The sequence below is a fragment of the Macaca fascicularis genome, chromosome 1, assembly GCF_037993035.2.
Source record: "Macaca fascicularis isolate 582-1 chromosome 1, T2T-MFA8v1.1".
Taxonomy (NCBI): Eukaryota; Metazoa; Chordata; class Mammalia; order Primates; family Cercopithecidae; genus Macaca; species Macaca fascicularis.
In genome coordinates, this window is record NC_088375.1 from 77,867,960 (window position 1) to 77,885,457 (window position 17,498).

At 37.2% G+C, this 17,498-nt stretch overlaps 1 protein-coding gene across 4 annotated transcripts in view; it reads right to left on the bottom strand.

Moving 5' to 3' along the window:
• EPRS1 (glutamyl-prolyl-tRNA synthetase 1) overlaps positions 1 to 17,498 on the bottom strand; it is an 83,975-nt gene that overhangs the window by 29,968 nt on the left and 36,509 nt on the right. For all 4 annotated transcript variants that reach the window (XM_005540882.4, XM_005540881.4, XM_045397325.2 and 1 more), the window contains 6 exons: positions 14,553 to 14,663; positions 10,889 to 11,025; positions 9,797 to 10,004; positions 8,970 to 9,082; positions 4,654 to 4,771; positions 255 to 614 (listed from right to left, as the gene is read on the bottom strand). In XM_005540882.4, the coding sequence (XP_005540939.3) occupies positions 255 to 614; positions 4,654 to 4,771; positions 8,970 to 9,082; positions 9,797 to 10,004; positions 10,889 to 11,025; positions 14,553 to 14,663 (1,047 nt within the window). The remainder of the gene's footprint in view (positions 1 to 254; positions 615 to 4,653; positions 4,772 to 8,969; positions 9,083 to 9,796; positions 10,005 to 10,888; positions 11,026 to 14,552; positions 14,664 to 17,498) is intronic.

Sequence of the window (17,498 nt, forward strand, 5' to 3'; positions counted from 1 at the left end):
ACAAAGGATTACAGTCACATCACACAAGAGTACAGTGAGTCTGTACGTTTCCTTCCCCAGTAAGCCACGCCTCAACTAGATTATGAGCTTCTTACATATATTTTCGGTCTGACACATAGCAGATATCAATTAATGTTGATTATTACATCAAAATATGAGCAGTCTATGTTTTATAAGAAGATGAGACTACCCTAAGCAATTTGAATTCACACACTTAGTGAAAATGTGGTCTTGACTTTCTCTAACATACTGACCTTAGGGGCTTTTTCAGCTTTTAGCTTACGAACCACCTCCCCTTGTGCAGCAACTTGATCATACAGAGATTTACTTTCCAGAATACTTGCTGACGAATTAGAAGAAATATTCTGTCCTATTTCAGCAGGAGGGTTTCCAGGTTTATATTCCTGGCCAGTTTTCTCCTTATATTCAGCTTTCAAAGACAAAAGCTGTTTTACAGCTGCATCTATATCTTCCTTTGGTGCTTTCTTGGCTTTTAATTCACGAACCACATCTCCTTGAACAGCCACTCTATTGTAAAGGACCAAGGAATCCTCAGATGTAGTACAATTATTATTCAGAGAAGGTGTTGGTCTTTCCTTAAAAGGAGCCGAGGTCTACCAAGAGAGAAAATCAAAAGTAAAATAATTAATTCATATTAAATGTTTTCCCACAAAATTATTTCAAACTGATTGTTTTATAATGTTTCCAATTTAAAACAACAACTTTAAACTTCAATCCCTTAAAAAGCTTAAATGAATAATCTCATTCCTAAGTATTTATCCTAATGAAAAATGACAGGAGTAAACAAAGATAGAGGTACACTTTTACTATAGAAAGTGTGTACTATAAAGTGTACTATAGAGTGTACTATAGAGTAAAGTGTACTATATTTTACACTTTTACTTTTACTATAGTAAAAACCTGAAAATGCCCTAAATCTTTGTCATTAGGGGACTAAAGAAATTATAACATATCCATTAGGTCTGAGAATAAATCACTGCTCTACCATATACTCACTGTGCAACTCTGAGTTAGTTATTTAAGCTGTTTCCTTACTATAAAAGGGGGATAACCATATTTAACCCATCAAGTTGATGGGAAAATAAAAAGTAATCTGTGTAAAGCTGTTAGTCACAAAGGCTGAGAAAAAGTGAGTATCAATAAGCATTAGCTATCACTATTAATTTTTTAAGAGATGAAATATATCTAGATTGTTGATAAGGCAACAGCTCCATGAAATTCTGTGATATAATTGTAACTCATCATTGTGGAACAGTTTCATTTGTGTAAAATTATAAGTTTACAGGTATATATTTGTATATAAGTAAATGCAACAAATCTAGAGCTATGTTCACTAAAATCAACCGTGAAGAGTGAATATACTACTTTTTGCATGCTTTCTGCTGCCTACACTGCATTCTTCCCTACTGAAACCTTTCTAACATTAAAACCCAGCTCACATTATACCTTCCTTACACCTTTTTCCTTTAAATGATCTGCCACTTAATTTTTCAGAATAATCTTACCCATATTCACAGAGTCTTATGTATAAATTTCAAAAATTTTCATCTCTATTCCAGAATTCTGACCTGCTCCCAGACCCAGCATTTTCAATGTCTTCAAGACATCTTTACCTAAACACCTAACAGGCATCTCAAGCTGTATCACAGTTGCATTTCACACAAGGGTTAGGCTCTCAAGTGGGCATGTCAGTAAAAAAAACCATCACTCAAAATTTCCCCCCATAATTCCTTAAATCACTCATAGTATTTTTAGTGAGGTTCTATATATACACTCATAAACTCTAATATGCATATATAAATGCATATTATACATTAAAGAAAGAATACAAATCATTAGCCACCCTATATCAAAAAAATATATTTGTTCAGCAACCTTTTTTTTTTTTGAGACAGAGTCTCGCTCTGTCGCCAGACTGGAGTCCAGCAGCGTGATCTCAGCTCACTGCAATCTCTGCCTCCTGGATTCAAGCTATTATCATGCCTCAACCTCCAGAGTAGCAGGGATTACAGGCCTGCACTACCACACCCAGCTAATATTTGTATTTTTAGTAGAGACGGGGTTTCACCATGTTGGCCAGGATGGTCTCAATCTCCTGGCCTCGTGATCTGTCTGCCACGGCCTCCCAAAGTGCTGGGATTACTGACTTGAGCCACCGCACCGGGCCTGTTCTGCTACATTTAATTTGCAACATAAATCATCACAATCATGGTTAGTAAATAGGGGAACATATAAGTGAAACATACACACACACACACACACACACACAAACACTGCCTTGTATGTGATTTTTCCCAATGTATTCAAGTTTTATGTCAAATAAAGAAGCATGCAGGAACAAGCTTTTCATAATTAAAGAGAAAACTTTAGAAATACATTGACAATCTGAAGAAAAACCCAAAAACCTTTTGTATAAGTGCCTTCCTTTAATGAGGATGGTGCTTAAAAAACGTTTTTTACCGTCACATTAAGCCATCTGATGAAACAGTACATGGGGATGGAAACTTCAAAGACATATTCTCATCTGCTAAAGCTTAAAAATAAAAACAAATCCCAAAAAACTGACAAAGCAGGCAATACCCTGGATGAGAATTTAATTTTGATAGTATCAGCCTCTGTTGGAGACAAATATCCTCAAAGATCTACACATCACAGGGAAAAGCATTATTATTCTTCAGGTTTAAAGCTGCAAAGTATCTCTGACTGCAGTACTGGGTATAAGTGCCAGTCAACTGTACCTGAATTTTGAATTTCTATTCAAAAGTGTGCAGGTTTCAAAGCATGTCCACACTTTTTTTTTTACTTTCCTCCCACCAAGAAGGGGGGTGTCTGTGCACTCTCCTGAATCTGAGCAAGCTTGTTACTGATTTGAGCAACAGAGTATAGCAGAAATGATGCTACGTGAGACTTCCGAGGCTAAATCATAAAATGGAATGCTCCTTTTACCTCATCTACCGGACACTTACTTTTGGAGGCCTTAAATGACAGGTAAGAAATCTTATTACCCTGACACTGCCATGCTAGAGAGGCCACTTGCAGCTATTCCAGTCAACTATTCCACCTGAGCTCCCAGCCAACACCAGTATCAACTTGGCATCCAGGTGAGGAAACAATTTTAGAATCCAGCCCAGGCCAGGCGCGATGGCTCATGCCTGTGATCCCAGCGCTTTGGGAGGCCGAGGTCGGCGGATCACCTGAGGTCAGGAGTTCAAGACCAGCCTGGCCAACATGGTGAAATCCCATATCTACTAAAAATACAAAAAAAATTAGCTGAGCATGGTGGTGCATGCCTGTAGTCTGAGCTACTTGGGAGGCTGAGGCAGGAAAATCGCTTGAACCCGGGAGGTGGAGGTTACACTGAGCCGAGATCATACCACTGCACTCCAGTCTGGGCAATAGAGTGATACTCCACCTCAAAAACAATAAAATAAAATAAAAACAGAATACAGCCCAGTTGAGTCTTTGACAGCCCAGTTGAGTCTTTGATGACTGCTACCCAGCCACCATCTGACTGAAACCATATGATATACACAGGTTTTCGTGGTTTGCCTCAACTCTGTTTTTCTTGATAAATCAGCTGTTATTTTTAGTATGCGATTTTGCAGAACATGAAGTTTTTCAAGAACACATATTAATTTATAGCATAATATCAGTTATCTTTCTAGGATATGTAAAAAATGAGAGGCACAGGTGGGAACTGGGACCAATGAGGGAAGGGCAACCAAATTTCCCATCTCATGCTTACTCCATGAGTTATTCAATAATACATAGCAGCAATTTTCAAGGTGTGGTTCACAGATCCTAAGGGGTATATAAAACCCTTTTAAAGGTGATCTGCAAGGTCACAGCTATTTTCACTATATTAAGATATATTTTGTCTTTTTCGCTCTCATTTTCTTATGACTGTTCATGCAGGTTTTTAGAAGCTTTTTGTTGTTATCTTTACCTTAGAAGGTTTAAGTCAGATATTAAAGAGATCTGCAAAAATTTAAAGCCATACCACTCAAACTAAAAGTTTTATTTTGGAAAATTTTTTTTAATAAAAACTTTTTTTATGTTAACATGTAACTGGATTTATTATTTTTACATGAATTAAATCCTTTTAAAACTTCTCAATTTTTAGTATGATAAATACTGATAAATATAACCCACATAAACAAATAATTTTTAAGAATATAAGGGAGTCTGGCCAGGCACGGTGACTCATGCCTGTAATTCCAGCACTCTGGGAGGCCAAGGTGGGCAGATCATCTGAGGTCAGGCAGTTTGAGACCAGCCAGGCCAACAAAGCAAAACCCTGTCTCTACTAAAAATACAAAAATTAGCCAGGTGTCATGGTGCACACTTGTAATCCCAGCTGCTCAGGAGGCTGAGGCATGAGAATTGCTTGAATCTGGGAGGCGGAGGTTGCAGTGAGCCCAGATCGCACCACAGCACTCCAGCCTTGGGCAACAGAGCGAGATTTTAAAATCTTATATGAAAGGATAACAACAAAATGCAAAGAGCAGATTTAATTGTCTACTTCAGTCTCCACAGTAAGAAAGATAATCATTTGTAAAGAAATATATTCTAAACTCTGGTATAGAAAGACCATTTATTTTTATAGACATATCCGTAAAAGTCATTACCTACCTCATTTTTTGTGGCTTCTACTTTGGTCTTTTCCTTTGACCCTGATGTTGGCATTTCCTTTGTGTGTCCATCAGGAATGTATATCAAAACGCATGGGGCTTCTTTGCAACTATATGGGCTAAAAAGAAAATAAAGGGACAAAATAGTTCATATGAACAAAATTATGTGAACAGCAATAAACACTGAATTCCTAGATAAATTCAATGGCACTAAGTTAATGCTTTTCTTTCTTTTTTGAGACAGTCTCACTCTGTTGCCCAGGCTGGAGGGTGGTGACGTGATCTAAGCTCATTGCAACTTCCACCTCCTGCGTTCAAGTGATTTTCCTGTCTCAGCCTCCAAGTAGCTGGGATTACAGGCACACGCTACTACACTAATTTTTGTATTTTTAGTAGAGACGGGGTTTCACCACGTTGGTCAGCCCGGTCTTGAACTCCTAACCTCAAGTGATCTGGCCACCTCAGCCTCCCAAAGTGCTGGGATAACAGGTGTGAGCCACAGAGCCTGTCCAGTTAATGCTTTTTGAAGTATAAAATAGTCCATTCTCTTATTCAAATCAGAGGCTCTTCAGAGAAGTTCTACAAACAACAAATGCAAAAATAAAAATTGACAGTCCTGGCCGGGTGTGGTGGCTCACCCCTGTAATCCTGGCACTTTGAGAGGTCCAGGCAGGTGGCCTGCCTGAGCTTAGGAATTTGAGACCAGCCTGGGCAACACAGTGAAATCCCATCTCTACTAAAATACAAAAAATTAGCCAGGCGGGCGCCTGTAGTCCCAGCTACTCGGGAGGCTGAGGCAGGAGAATCACCTGAAGCTGAGGCAGGTGGATTACCTGAGGTCAGGAGTTCGAGACTAGCCTGGCCAACATGGTGAAACCCTGTCTCTACTAAAAAAAAATACAAAAAGATTAGCTGGGCATGGTGGCGGGCGCCTGTAATCCCAGCTACTTGGGAGGTTGGGGCAGGAGAATCACTTGAACCCAGGAGGTGGAGACTGCAATGAGCTGAGGCTGCACCATTGCACCCCAGCCTGGGCAACAAGAGCGAAACTCTGCCTCAATGAAAAAAAAAAAAGAAAAAAGAAATTGACAGTCCTTATTATAAACTTCCAATCTATGAACTTCTATCCATATGAACAAACTAAGCCCAGGGCAAAATTACATCTGCTATGCCTGCCACTAGAAAGGGCGTTAGTGAATGTTGTTGATACTCTTGACTTCAAGAAAATTTGTCTACATACCACACCTAATCTGCTTATAAGCAGAAACATTTCTGCAAAATGTTTATTTATTTTAAAATATTTAAGGGTGGGTATGGTGGCTCACATCTGTAAACCCAGCACTTTGGGAGGCCAAGGCAGATGGATCTCTTCAGCCAAGGAGTTCAAGACTAGCCTGGGAAACATGGTGAAACCCTGCCTCTACAAAAAATACACAAATTAGATGGGTGTGGTGGTACATGCCTGTAGCCCCAGCTACTCAGGAGAGACTGAGGTGGGAGGATCACCTGAGCCTGGGGACGTCACGCCGCTGCACTCAAGTCTGGGTGAGAGTGAGACCCTATCTCTTAAAAAAATAATAATAATTTATAAGAAATTCTCAATTCCAAAGGATAATCAGCAAAATTCTATTGCCACTTTTTGGCAATTATGAATAATGCAGCTGTAAACATTCACATACACATTTCTGTGTGAATGTGTTCTTTTCCTTTGGCAAATACGCAGGAATGGAATTGATGGGTCAAATGGTAACTCCGTGTTTAATTTTTGAAGGAATCATCCAACTGTCTTCCAAAGTAGCTGAACCATTCTACAACCCTACCAGAAATACATATGGGCTCCAATTTCTCCACATTTCTAATCCTTGTTATTGTCTTTTTTTATTTCAGCCATCCTAGTGGTATGCAATGATATTTCATTATTATTTTGATCTGAATTTCCCTAACAACTAATGATGCTGAGCATCTTTTCATGTGCTTACATTTGTACATCTGCTTGGAAAAATGTCTATTTAAATCCATTGTTAATTGGGTTCTCTTCTAGATACAAGTCCTTTTACACACATATGTGCAAATATTTTCTCCCATTCTGTGACCTGTGTTTTCACTTTCTTTGAAACACAAAATATGTTAATCTTGACATAGTCCAATTTATTTTTTTTCTTTGGTTGCTTGTGATTTAGGTGTTATATCCAAAACAGCATTGCCGAGGTTACAAAGAGTTACATTCACGTTTTCTTCTAAGAGTTTTATAGTTTTAGCTCTTACATTTAGGTGTTTGATAAATGTTGAATTAAATTTTGTATATGATACAAACAGCACCCAACTTCACTCTTTCGTGTGTAGCTGTTCAGTTCTTCGTGTGTAGCTGTTCAGTTTTCAACTATTTGTTGAGAAGTTCAAAAACTTTCTAAGAATAAAATGAGAATCTACTCTGTTATTTTAGTTGGTGGTACCACCACCACTACGAAATACTTAAGGAGGGCTTAGTAACTATCAGGCACTGTGCTACACTGTATGCATGCATGAGCTTATTTGACTAAAGGAAATGTTATATTAAAATGAATAAGGTTACTCATATGATGAAAAAGCCACAAGGCCATTCCAGGAAAAGGCATCAAGTGCTTTAGAAAAGTCCCAGGCAATTTGGTACATATGTTAAACAGAAGGGATCAGGGAGAGAAAACTCCAATAGGTATGGCTCAAGAGACGCCATAACATGAAAAATCTTGCATGTCAAACTAAAAAGTTTAGCTTTTACCCTGAAACTAACAATATTTTTGTTTGTTTGTTTTGAGAGAGTCTTGCTCTGTCACCAAGGCTGGAGTGTGGTGGTGCAATTATAGTTCACTGTAACCTTGAACTCGTGGGCTCAAGCAATCCTCCTGTCTCACCCGCTTGAGCAGTGAGGATTACAGGTGTGTTTACCACTATGCCTGGTTAATTCTTTATTTATAATTTTTTGTAGAGACGGGGTCTCACTATGTTACCCAGGCTGGTCTTGAACTCCTGGCCTCAAGTAATCCTCTTGCCTCAGTCTTGCAAAGTGCTGGGATTATAGGCATAAGTCATAGTGCCTGGCCAACTAATAGAGATTTCTTAACAGTAGAGGAATGTGATAAAACTGTTACTCTTAAATTTTCAGACTGGTGGGCATGTGAAAACTGAATAGGAAAATAGGAAAAGGATGAAATTGGAGGCAAGAAGATACTTGAGAGCCTATTTTGGCAATCAAGGAAGCAATGCTATAGCCTGAAATAAGGCAGAGCAGGGGATCCACAGAGATGGACTAGATGGGCAACACAAACAACAGAGTTTGTTGACTGAAAAAAGGGATGAAGGAGAAGAATAAATCAGAGATGACACCTAGATCCTGGAATTTTGAACACGTTGAGTTTGAAATGCTTGAAAGAATCTATTCAGAGATATCTAAAAGGCAGTTAGATTCACAAGACTAAATCTCAGAAGAGGCATTTTGACTACACAGTTACAGAGATACCGCTTAGAAAAATAGCAGAGACAAATAGAAAAGAAATAAAGGGACAAAAATTTACAAAGTTCTCCTCCTAATAATCCTATTATTTCATGGTTAAAAAAATACAAATATTGGTTATTTTTTTCCCTCTAAATGTACCGTTTGTACCATTTATCTAGTGAAAATACACTACAAAGAAAAAGATAATGGTAATAATTTTCACCCAAAGATAGGTAATATACAGTACTGAAATTTTGTTCTTTATACTTGGGCTGCAAGAAAGTTAATTACAAGTTGGTTTAGTTTCAGAAATGAATAATTTATCAATGTTCAATGCACGTGTTGTTTCAAAGATCCCTTGTTAAAATAAATTACTTAAGGCCAGGCGCAGTGGCTCACGCCTGCAATCCCAGCACTTTGGGAGGCTGAGACGGACAGATCACGAGGTCAGGAGATGAAGACCATCCTGGTTAACACAGTGAAACCCCGTCTCTACTAAAAATACAAAAAAATGAACTGGTTGTGGTGGCGGATGTTTGTAGTCCTAGCTACTCAGGAGGCTGAGGCAGGAGAATGGCGTGAACCCGGGAGGCGGAGCTTGCAGTGAGCTGAGATTGTGCCACTGCACTCCAGCCTAGGTGACAGAGCGAGACTCCGTCTCAAAAAATAAATAAATACATTACTTTAAGTCTAAAATGTTAAATATAAAACAAAGAAAACTGAGAAAGAGACTGAGAAATAAAACTGTCAGGTACGTTATTTTAGTGAAAGTTCCATTTCTAAAATATCACTCACTATAATAACTTTAAGCATTTTCATTTAGATGTTCAGTTACATTTACTTACCTAACAGGTTCATAAGGTTGATCACATATGAAGAAACCTCTTCTCTGGAGTTGTATAATATCTCCTTTTTTCAAATCCTTAAGGCAGGGATCCCCTAGCATTAGTTCTTCATGCTGTAAAGATCATATAAAACCAAAGTACGCTTTCTCAAAATCAGAGTAGTAAAACAACTCTCAAATGCAAGCAGTTTCCACTAACTAAAATATTCCCATTTTAAACAGATATGTTAAGAAGCTCACTACTTGAGCACACACAATGAAATGGTGAAGTGTTAAAATAAATGACAATTCAATTTATCACATTTTTAAAAGTTAACCTTCATAAACTGGCCTCAAGAAACATTTTAAATAACTTGACTGGCATTACTGAAGAAATAATTTTCCTGCTATAAATATGAAATATGATGCAAGGAGCACATAACAGACTTAGCTGAAAGGCATGCTGGCGTAGCGCTTAAATACAAGGGTCAGATTTGAATCCCAACTCTACTATTTACTGTTTGTCCTCAGGTAAGTTACTTAACCTCACTGTGCTTCAGTTTCTATCATCTATAAAATGGAAACATTACTTACATCTTTTTTTATTTTTTTTTTTTGGTAGAGCCTGTTGCCCAGGCTGGTCTTGAACTCCTGAGCTCAAGCAATCCACCCACCTTGGCCTCCCAAAGTGCTAGGATTATAGGCATGAGCCACCATGCTCAATTTACGTCTTTTGATTTAAATAAAATTCTACACATCTTATCCATTTTATCTGAGGATCCGAAATATATAAAATTTAATTCTAAAGAAAAATTTAAAAGATGAAATATGGTTTCTTTGGAAGGTTACCTTACTGTTCTTGTTGACATACTGCTTAAAGTCCTCATCTTTTCCTAGCACTGGCTTTGTGATCAAGTGCTCATAAGTGACACAGATTGCTGGAACAGGAGGAGCATGTGTAGTTTCTGCAAGCCAAGTGATCTTAGTGGTTTTCTTGTAGTCCTTGTTTTCCAAATTCAGCTTTGCATCAAGAGATATGATTTTTCCATCTGTATTTCTAGATAAAAGATTAAAAGTATTCAAAGAAATATTAACCACAGCTGCCATAAATTCACTATTTTATTCTATAATTATTTTATATTATTATAAAATAGTTTGTTTTATTTTGTAATAAATGGATAAGAAATTTTCTTTGGAAAAATTCCAAATTAAACATTTATTTGAGCTTCTAATATGCCAGACATATACTGGTTAATAGATAAATACAACATAATCACTGCCATTGAGATACTAATAATCAACTAGAGAACAGATTCACATATAATTGATGAGGAACATGTAAATATTTATTAACTTAAAGTCACCTGCATTAAGCATTATAAAATCTGAATTACTATGTTTAAAAACATCTGGCAGTTACTTGCAATCATATGTAATAACAACGCAATTAAGATTTCCGAGTTTGCATAAATCAATCTTCAGCATACTATGTTTCATTTACAGAATGTGAAGATCAAATTCGTAAGTGTAGCACACTATAGTAACTAGAAAGTCAAGTTCATTATTAACCAATTTTAAGGTAAATTTTAGTATAAAGATTATCTTATACATATAAATTCTGTCTAAAAGATCCCCATATCAGGCAACTGTATAGAGTCCCTTTTTATCATGTAATTTCTCATTAAAGCATTACAACTATTTTTTATATCCAGATGTAGTAATTTTCATCACCACAAATAAAAGACATCTTGATAGCCTGTTAATAAACTGAAGCATATATGGAAAAAAACTTAATTTGTGTCCAGAATTTGCAGTAGCTACGTCTGGCAGATTTACTAGTCAGTAACATGTATAGGTCTGAATTTGATAATGTTTAATAAGTAAATACAAATAAAATGCTTTTCTCCCATGTTTATTTGAAAACAAACAAGAAGTTCTTACTTGTGTATTTTTGTAATGTTGAGGTTGCCCCAATTTATAAATGTGACCATCTCACCCTCTGAAAAAGTCTCTGCATCAGCACCTTCAACAAAAACTTTGGGACTATACCACACAGGCTTCAAGCCAACCTCAGGATTCTGATTGACAAAGAAAAGCAGAGTGTCCGTTGAAACAACAACTTATTGAACCCAGTATGCAAATTTATAAATTCATTCTATTTTTTAACCACACAAAAGTCTTCTGTGTTACTAAACTGTTAGCAGTTCATTGCTGTACTAGGAAGAAAATGCTTTACTCTTTCTCCATCTATGTATTTTAACATAAACATATTCCCAATTCTGTTCTTACCATTTAAACAATACATACTCGGACTCAGTAGAAATTAACAGTTTGAATTCCAGCTCTGTGACATCAGATCAGCAACCTGACCACTAATATTAATGAAATTAGATGAGGTAGCCTGCCCCTAAGATTACTTCCAGCCTAAAAGAATCATTCATTGATTTCATAGCTAAGACAGTATAATTTATCACTTAGTATCTCTTCAACTAGAATCTGCTTCCTATCCTTAGAATCTCACTGCTTCGCCAGGTGCGGTGGTTCACACCTGTAATCCCAGCACTTTGGCAGGACGAGGTGGGCAGAGCACGAGGTCAGGAGATTGAGACCATCCTGTCTAACATGGTGAAAACCCATCTCTACCAAAAATACAAAAAGTTAACAGGGCATGGTGGCTCATGCCTGTAGTCCCAGCTACTTGGGAGGGCTGAGGCAGGAAAATCACTTGAACCTGGGAGGCAGAGGCTGCAGTGAGCCAAGATTGCACCACGGCACTGCAGCCTGGGCGACAGAGCGAGACTCCGTCCCCCAAAAATAAATAAATAAAAGATTCTCGCTGCTTCTGCAGCAAAAGAGAAAATAAGTCATTCCTGACCAGTGGCTATGGGACATTATAGGACAACAGATGCCACCTGGAGGAAATTATGGACCTTTCAGATTTTAGAAGACAAACTTTAAAGAAAGTATTATCTATATAGATATAGATAAGTAAATTTTCTGCCTTTCCAGTGTGTATGATATGGAAAGAAAAAGAGATGAGGAGAATAAAAAGTGCCATAATTTCAGTTTTTACTTGGCAGAATTTTTTTTAAAAAAGTGCAAGAAGGCCTTTTGAAATAAACATTAACCAGCATGTGTTTAACAACTGTTCAATGAATTCACCAATGCATTTGAGAAAAATCAGTATGTTTTAACAACCAATAACATATTAAGCTTAGAATAGAATACTAACAGGCTAAATATAAAACACTTTGCGAGGGAAATGTCATATGAAAATTCCACAGAGCAAACTGAGCAATCCAGTCACAATTTAAGAGTGTGCTTCCTTAACAATTAGTTCTTATTTTTAGCAATGAGCAGTACTTAGTAATTTAATTTTTTAAGTTTTATTTGAGGTAGAGTCTTGCTCAGTCACCCAGGCTGGAATGCAGTGGTATAGTTATAGCTTACCGCAGCCTTGAACTCCTGAGCTCAAGTGATCCACCTACCTCTGAGATTACAGGCAGGAACCATAATGCCTGGCTAATTTTTTAATTTTTCGTAGAGACAGAGTCTTGCTACGTTGACCAAGCTGGTCTCGAACTCCTGGCCTCAAATGATCTTCCCACCTCCACCTCTCAAAGTGCTAGGATTACAGGCATGAGCCCCCAGCCTAGTAATTTAATCTAACCTATCTGACTACAACTGTCATTTTAAAAAATAAGCACTCTTCAAAACTTTTATTCTCATGATTCAAATTTTAAAATATTCAGTATGCTTCAGATTTATGCTAACTGTATAGTAGGTGATATGGCAGATCAGATACTACTACTTACCTGGTCAAAACAATCAGATGTAAAGAAAGGCAAACCCAAATCAATCAAGTAAACGCACACCCCAAATCTTACTAGGATTCAAATCTTTCAAATTAAAAAGTAGCTAATGACATACATGGGGAGATAATCAATCATATAAGGCTACAATTTAGAACATGTGTAGCTCTTTGCAATGCATATCATCTTATATGTAGGTTAGTTTACCAACATAGTTATAAGCTTGGTTACTAGTATATGAGTTAGTCTGTGAACGTAATTTTCAGTATATAATAAAGTTTTTTATAGACAATTTGTAAAAGCTGAAATAAAAGAACTCTTTCACCAGCCTACACAACATGGTGAAACGCTGTCTCTAGCTGGGCAACATGGTGTAACCCTGTCTCTACAAAAAAGTACAAAAATGAGCCAGGTGTGGTGGCATGAATCTGTAGTCCCAGATATTCAGGATGCTGAGGTGGAAGGATCACTTGAGCCCAAGACAGAGGATGCAGTGAGCTGAGATCATGCACCAGAGTAAGGATCATCTCAAAATTAAAAAAAAAAAAACAAAAAAAAACTTGTTTTACTTCAACATTGTCAGTTAAGCAGTCATAAGAATTTGGGATGACCATGGCTTAACAAAGAAGTACTCTATGGTACTTGTATTTAAGATTTCTATACAGGGCAGGGCACAGTGGCTCATGCCTGTAATCCCAGCATTTTGGGAGGACGAGGCAAGCAGATCATTTGAGGCCAGGAGTTCAAGACCAGCCTGGCCGCCAACATGGCAAAACCCTATCTCTACTAAAAATCCAATAATTGCCAGGTGTAGTGGTGCACACCTGTAATCCCAGCTACTCAGGAGGCTAACGCATGAGAATCACTTGAACCCAGGAGGCAGAAGTTGCAGTGAGCCAGAATCATGCCACTGCACTCCAGCCTGGGCCACAAAGCGCAACTGTCTCAAAAAAAACAAAAAAAAAAATTCTATTCAGAATTTAGATGGACAGTTCACTTATACTTTCCAAACAGAGGAAATGGCAGTGTAAGAGACTCTGAAGTCAAGCTGTGATTCCACAATAGTAGGTGTAATGTTTTGGCTTCAAGACAAAGGTGACAGTGAATACCCTAGTTAATAGAGAATGCGCCTCAGATTCCATATAAAGATAGGAGTTTGAATTATAACTCATCTTTCAGAATTACTCTAGGAAGAGATAAATTCTTATTACACACTAATATTCTAACTCTATAGAATAAAAAATAAGCACCAACTGAGCATAACAGTTCTGTGTGATGTAGTGTGGACTGTTACTAAAATAAACTTTTTTAAGGCAAAAAATCCACAAAAAGTTTTACTTCAGTTAGTGTCAAATCCCAACAAACAATGTTGAATAGAAAATCATCTCGGCCGGGCGCAGTGGCTCACGCCTGTAATTCCAGCACTTTGGGAGGCTGACGCAGGTGGATCATGATGTCAGGAGATTGAGATCAACCTGGCCAACATGGTGAAACCGCGTCTCTACTAAAAATGCAAAAATTAGCTAGGCGTGGTGGCGGGTACCTGTAATCCCAGCTATTCAGGAGGCTGAGGCAGGAGAATCGCTTGAACTCGGGAGGCGGAGGTTACAGTGAGCCAAGATCGCCCCACTGCACTCCAGCCTGGAGACACAGCGAGATTCCGTCTCAAAAAAAAAATAAAGAAAAAGAAAATCATCTCAAAATCATGCCATTGCCATGAAAGCACATTTTCCTTTTTATTTCCTGCTCCTTCTTTTAACAGAGAAAAACATGGGTGAAACTGTAAGAGTGACCTTTGGGTGTTTGGCTACTTCTTTCATCTCCTCCTGAGCTTCAGGTACATTCACTGGGATCACTTCTTTCTTCAGTAATGCAACATACCGTGGAGCCACTGGGTCAATAACCTGCAACAAATACATCCTCATGTTAAAACACTGAGATATCTTATAGAGCACCACAAATAAAATAAATAATAGCACAGGAATACTAACTGGTATTTTTGTTACTGCATTTACTAATTTTTTTTTCATCTGTTAACTCTTTTCTGATATTGACCATCAAGCAGAAAAAAGAGAAACAACTGTAAACCAAGACTACACGAAGGATTTAGAATTCTTTCACAAGAATAGCTACTGGCAGGTGAAAAGAAACCAATTAAAGCATAATATTAGAGTTATTTTGAAAATAATTTTAAGATCTGATATTAGAAGGTAAGGAAAAGTTATCCAGTGGGTTGTATCTTAATCCTAAAGGTAAATGTGACATTCAATTTTATAGTTTGGAGAAGTCCATTTTAAGAGAATACAGATATTTTTGTTTCAGTATTGTTTTATTTAATCAGGGTTAGGGTAACACATCACCGTCAAAAGCAGAACAGCATTCCGTCACTATAATAAGGCAATTCTATAGATTAAAAGTATAAATGGTATTTCTACTATATGCTATATATAGAGGCCACTATATATAGACCAATATATTCTCAGTATATTCCCAGTACCTAGCTAGGGCCTGTCTCATATAGGTTATCAATAAATATTTGCAGATTGACTGAATAAATGGTCATACACATTATGCTCCAACCTATTCTACTTCCAAATCACTAGTAGCATCCCCTTCTGGAGCTGATGTATTTTTCTCACTTCACAGTTCAGTGTAAAATTAGTCATGATGACCAATCACAAGAGCAATGTTTAGACACTATATATAAAGCACATGTGAGAAAAATGTATATGAAAGCAAACAAAGAGCTAAGTAATACAAGTTATTTTTTCTCATTAGAAGAATGCAGAAAATGGTGGTATAATTAAATTTGTTTTTATTTTTCCATTGTTACCATTATTGGGTTGGTTTTTTGTCAGTGTCGAAGGTAGTTTTCAGCTTCTGAAAAGAATATCGTGGAAATTCTGAATGAACTCAGAGAGGAAGCCATCGTCAGAGAGGTCATTCATGCAAAGTTTGAAAAGCTATTGAACTTCTCCTCATCTGCTAATCCTCATCTGCTTATATTTCATGCTAATACTAAATCAGTACCAGCCTTTCTCAAGTTTACTGTTTCACTCCTTCCTCGAGGCTTAAAGGTCATTCTTACCAGTTAAGGATTTCCCCTTTCAGCTTCTACTGGGCTGGAATAATCAAAGATTTAATTCGTGACTGGCTACTCAGCTCAGTATTTAAGTCAGTAAGATACAATTTCTTTAAAAAAGCTGAAACTAGACAACCCTGCCCGAGAAACTTAGTTCATTGCAGCTGCTTCCTCAGCTGATAAAAGGAACAGAAGAATGTTTCCTATACTTGACTAATTTTAATCATCACTTGGGGCAGTTGTCAGCACAGATTCTGAGACAACTTACCCCCGAAAAAATTGTAATTTTAATGGTCTGAAGTAAATTTCAGAAATCTAATTTTTAACAAGCATTCCATAGGATGGTTAGGATCAGGCATATTTGGAAAACTTGGATTAAAAGACTTAAAAGGTATTTTTAGCTCTAAAAATATGCAATTCTAAAAATCTCTGGATCAGTGGTTTTCAAATTACGCCAGAGTCCTAAAGATTTCAAAGAGGTGCCCTGGTAGCACTAAGTGGAGGTGGAAGGACCAGAGGGCCTCCTGATTCCCTTCACATACTTCAACCAGAACAGCTATGTTTTTGTTTTATTTATTGGGGTTTAATTTTCAAGAAAACTTTCACTGGAAGGAAGTCTCCTTATTTGCAGAGTAGGGAGAGAAGTCTCCACATACTTTATTAGCTGGGAACAGATGCAAGGGGGTTGAGATGCGAGTTGGGAAAAACTATATTATACTACTGAAATACACACATTTTAAAACTAAAGCAGTCTATGAGGGTTCATAGAGATTGATAATAGCTCTAAAGTGAACATCTTAAACCTGTGACTCTTCTGCCTTGACTGAAAAGTTAAAATCTTAACACTTAAGTAAAAGCAAGAAGAAAATTAGTGAGGCTAATGCAAGTAAGCTCTTGAAATGTCTCCTACCTCTATCAAGGAAAAAACTATTTATAGATATATTCTATTTAACTGTGATACAGAAAAATAAAGTACTAAATTCCTATCAAGATGAAAACTCAGGCTAAGAAAAAAAGGATCACGGTATTGTCGAAGGGATACTGTGATAACTAATCACACGTCTCCTTTCCCGTCATCCATTTCTCCCTTTTCTTTACCCTGTACAGTTCACTCCTAAAATAAGGCTCTTTCTCCAAAGAATCATGCAAACAAATCTAGCTAATTTTTTTTAAACAGAAGCTGCTTTAAAAAAAAAAAAAGCTAAGTTAGTTAAGAGTAGGAGAATGTCCAAAGAATGATGATTTAGCTCTGCCAGTAACATTTAACTTCACAACTCCATGGTGCTAAATTTTGTTAACCGATGCTTCACTTAAATCTTACCTGCAGAGCTTGAGAAGAAAGACAGAGCAAGCTAGAAAACAACAAAGCAGTAATTAGAGGTTGAGAGTGCCATGAACTCTAAATAAGAGGGATATGTACCTTAAGAGTTGAAGGGAATGGGTTTCAGTGTATGAAGACATCATAAAGGTCAGCAATAGAAACAAAAAGTAATGATCAGAATGATTTCCTTTTCACTACCAGTTGTCTAAAAACAATACTATGTTTTAAAGACAGTGTTTAATGATTAAAGATCTCGCAGGATTTAAGAGAAAAAGCAGACTGAAAATACTCATCAACTTTCACCCTTTCCCAACTGCCCACTTAAAAGAAATAAAA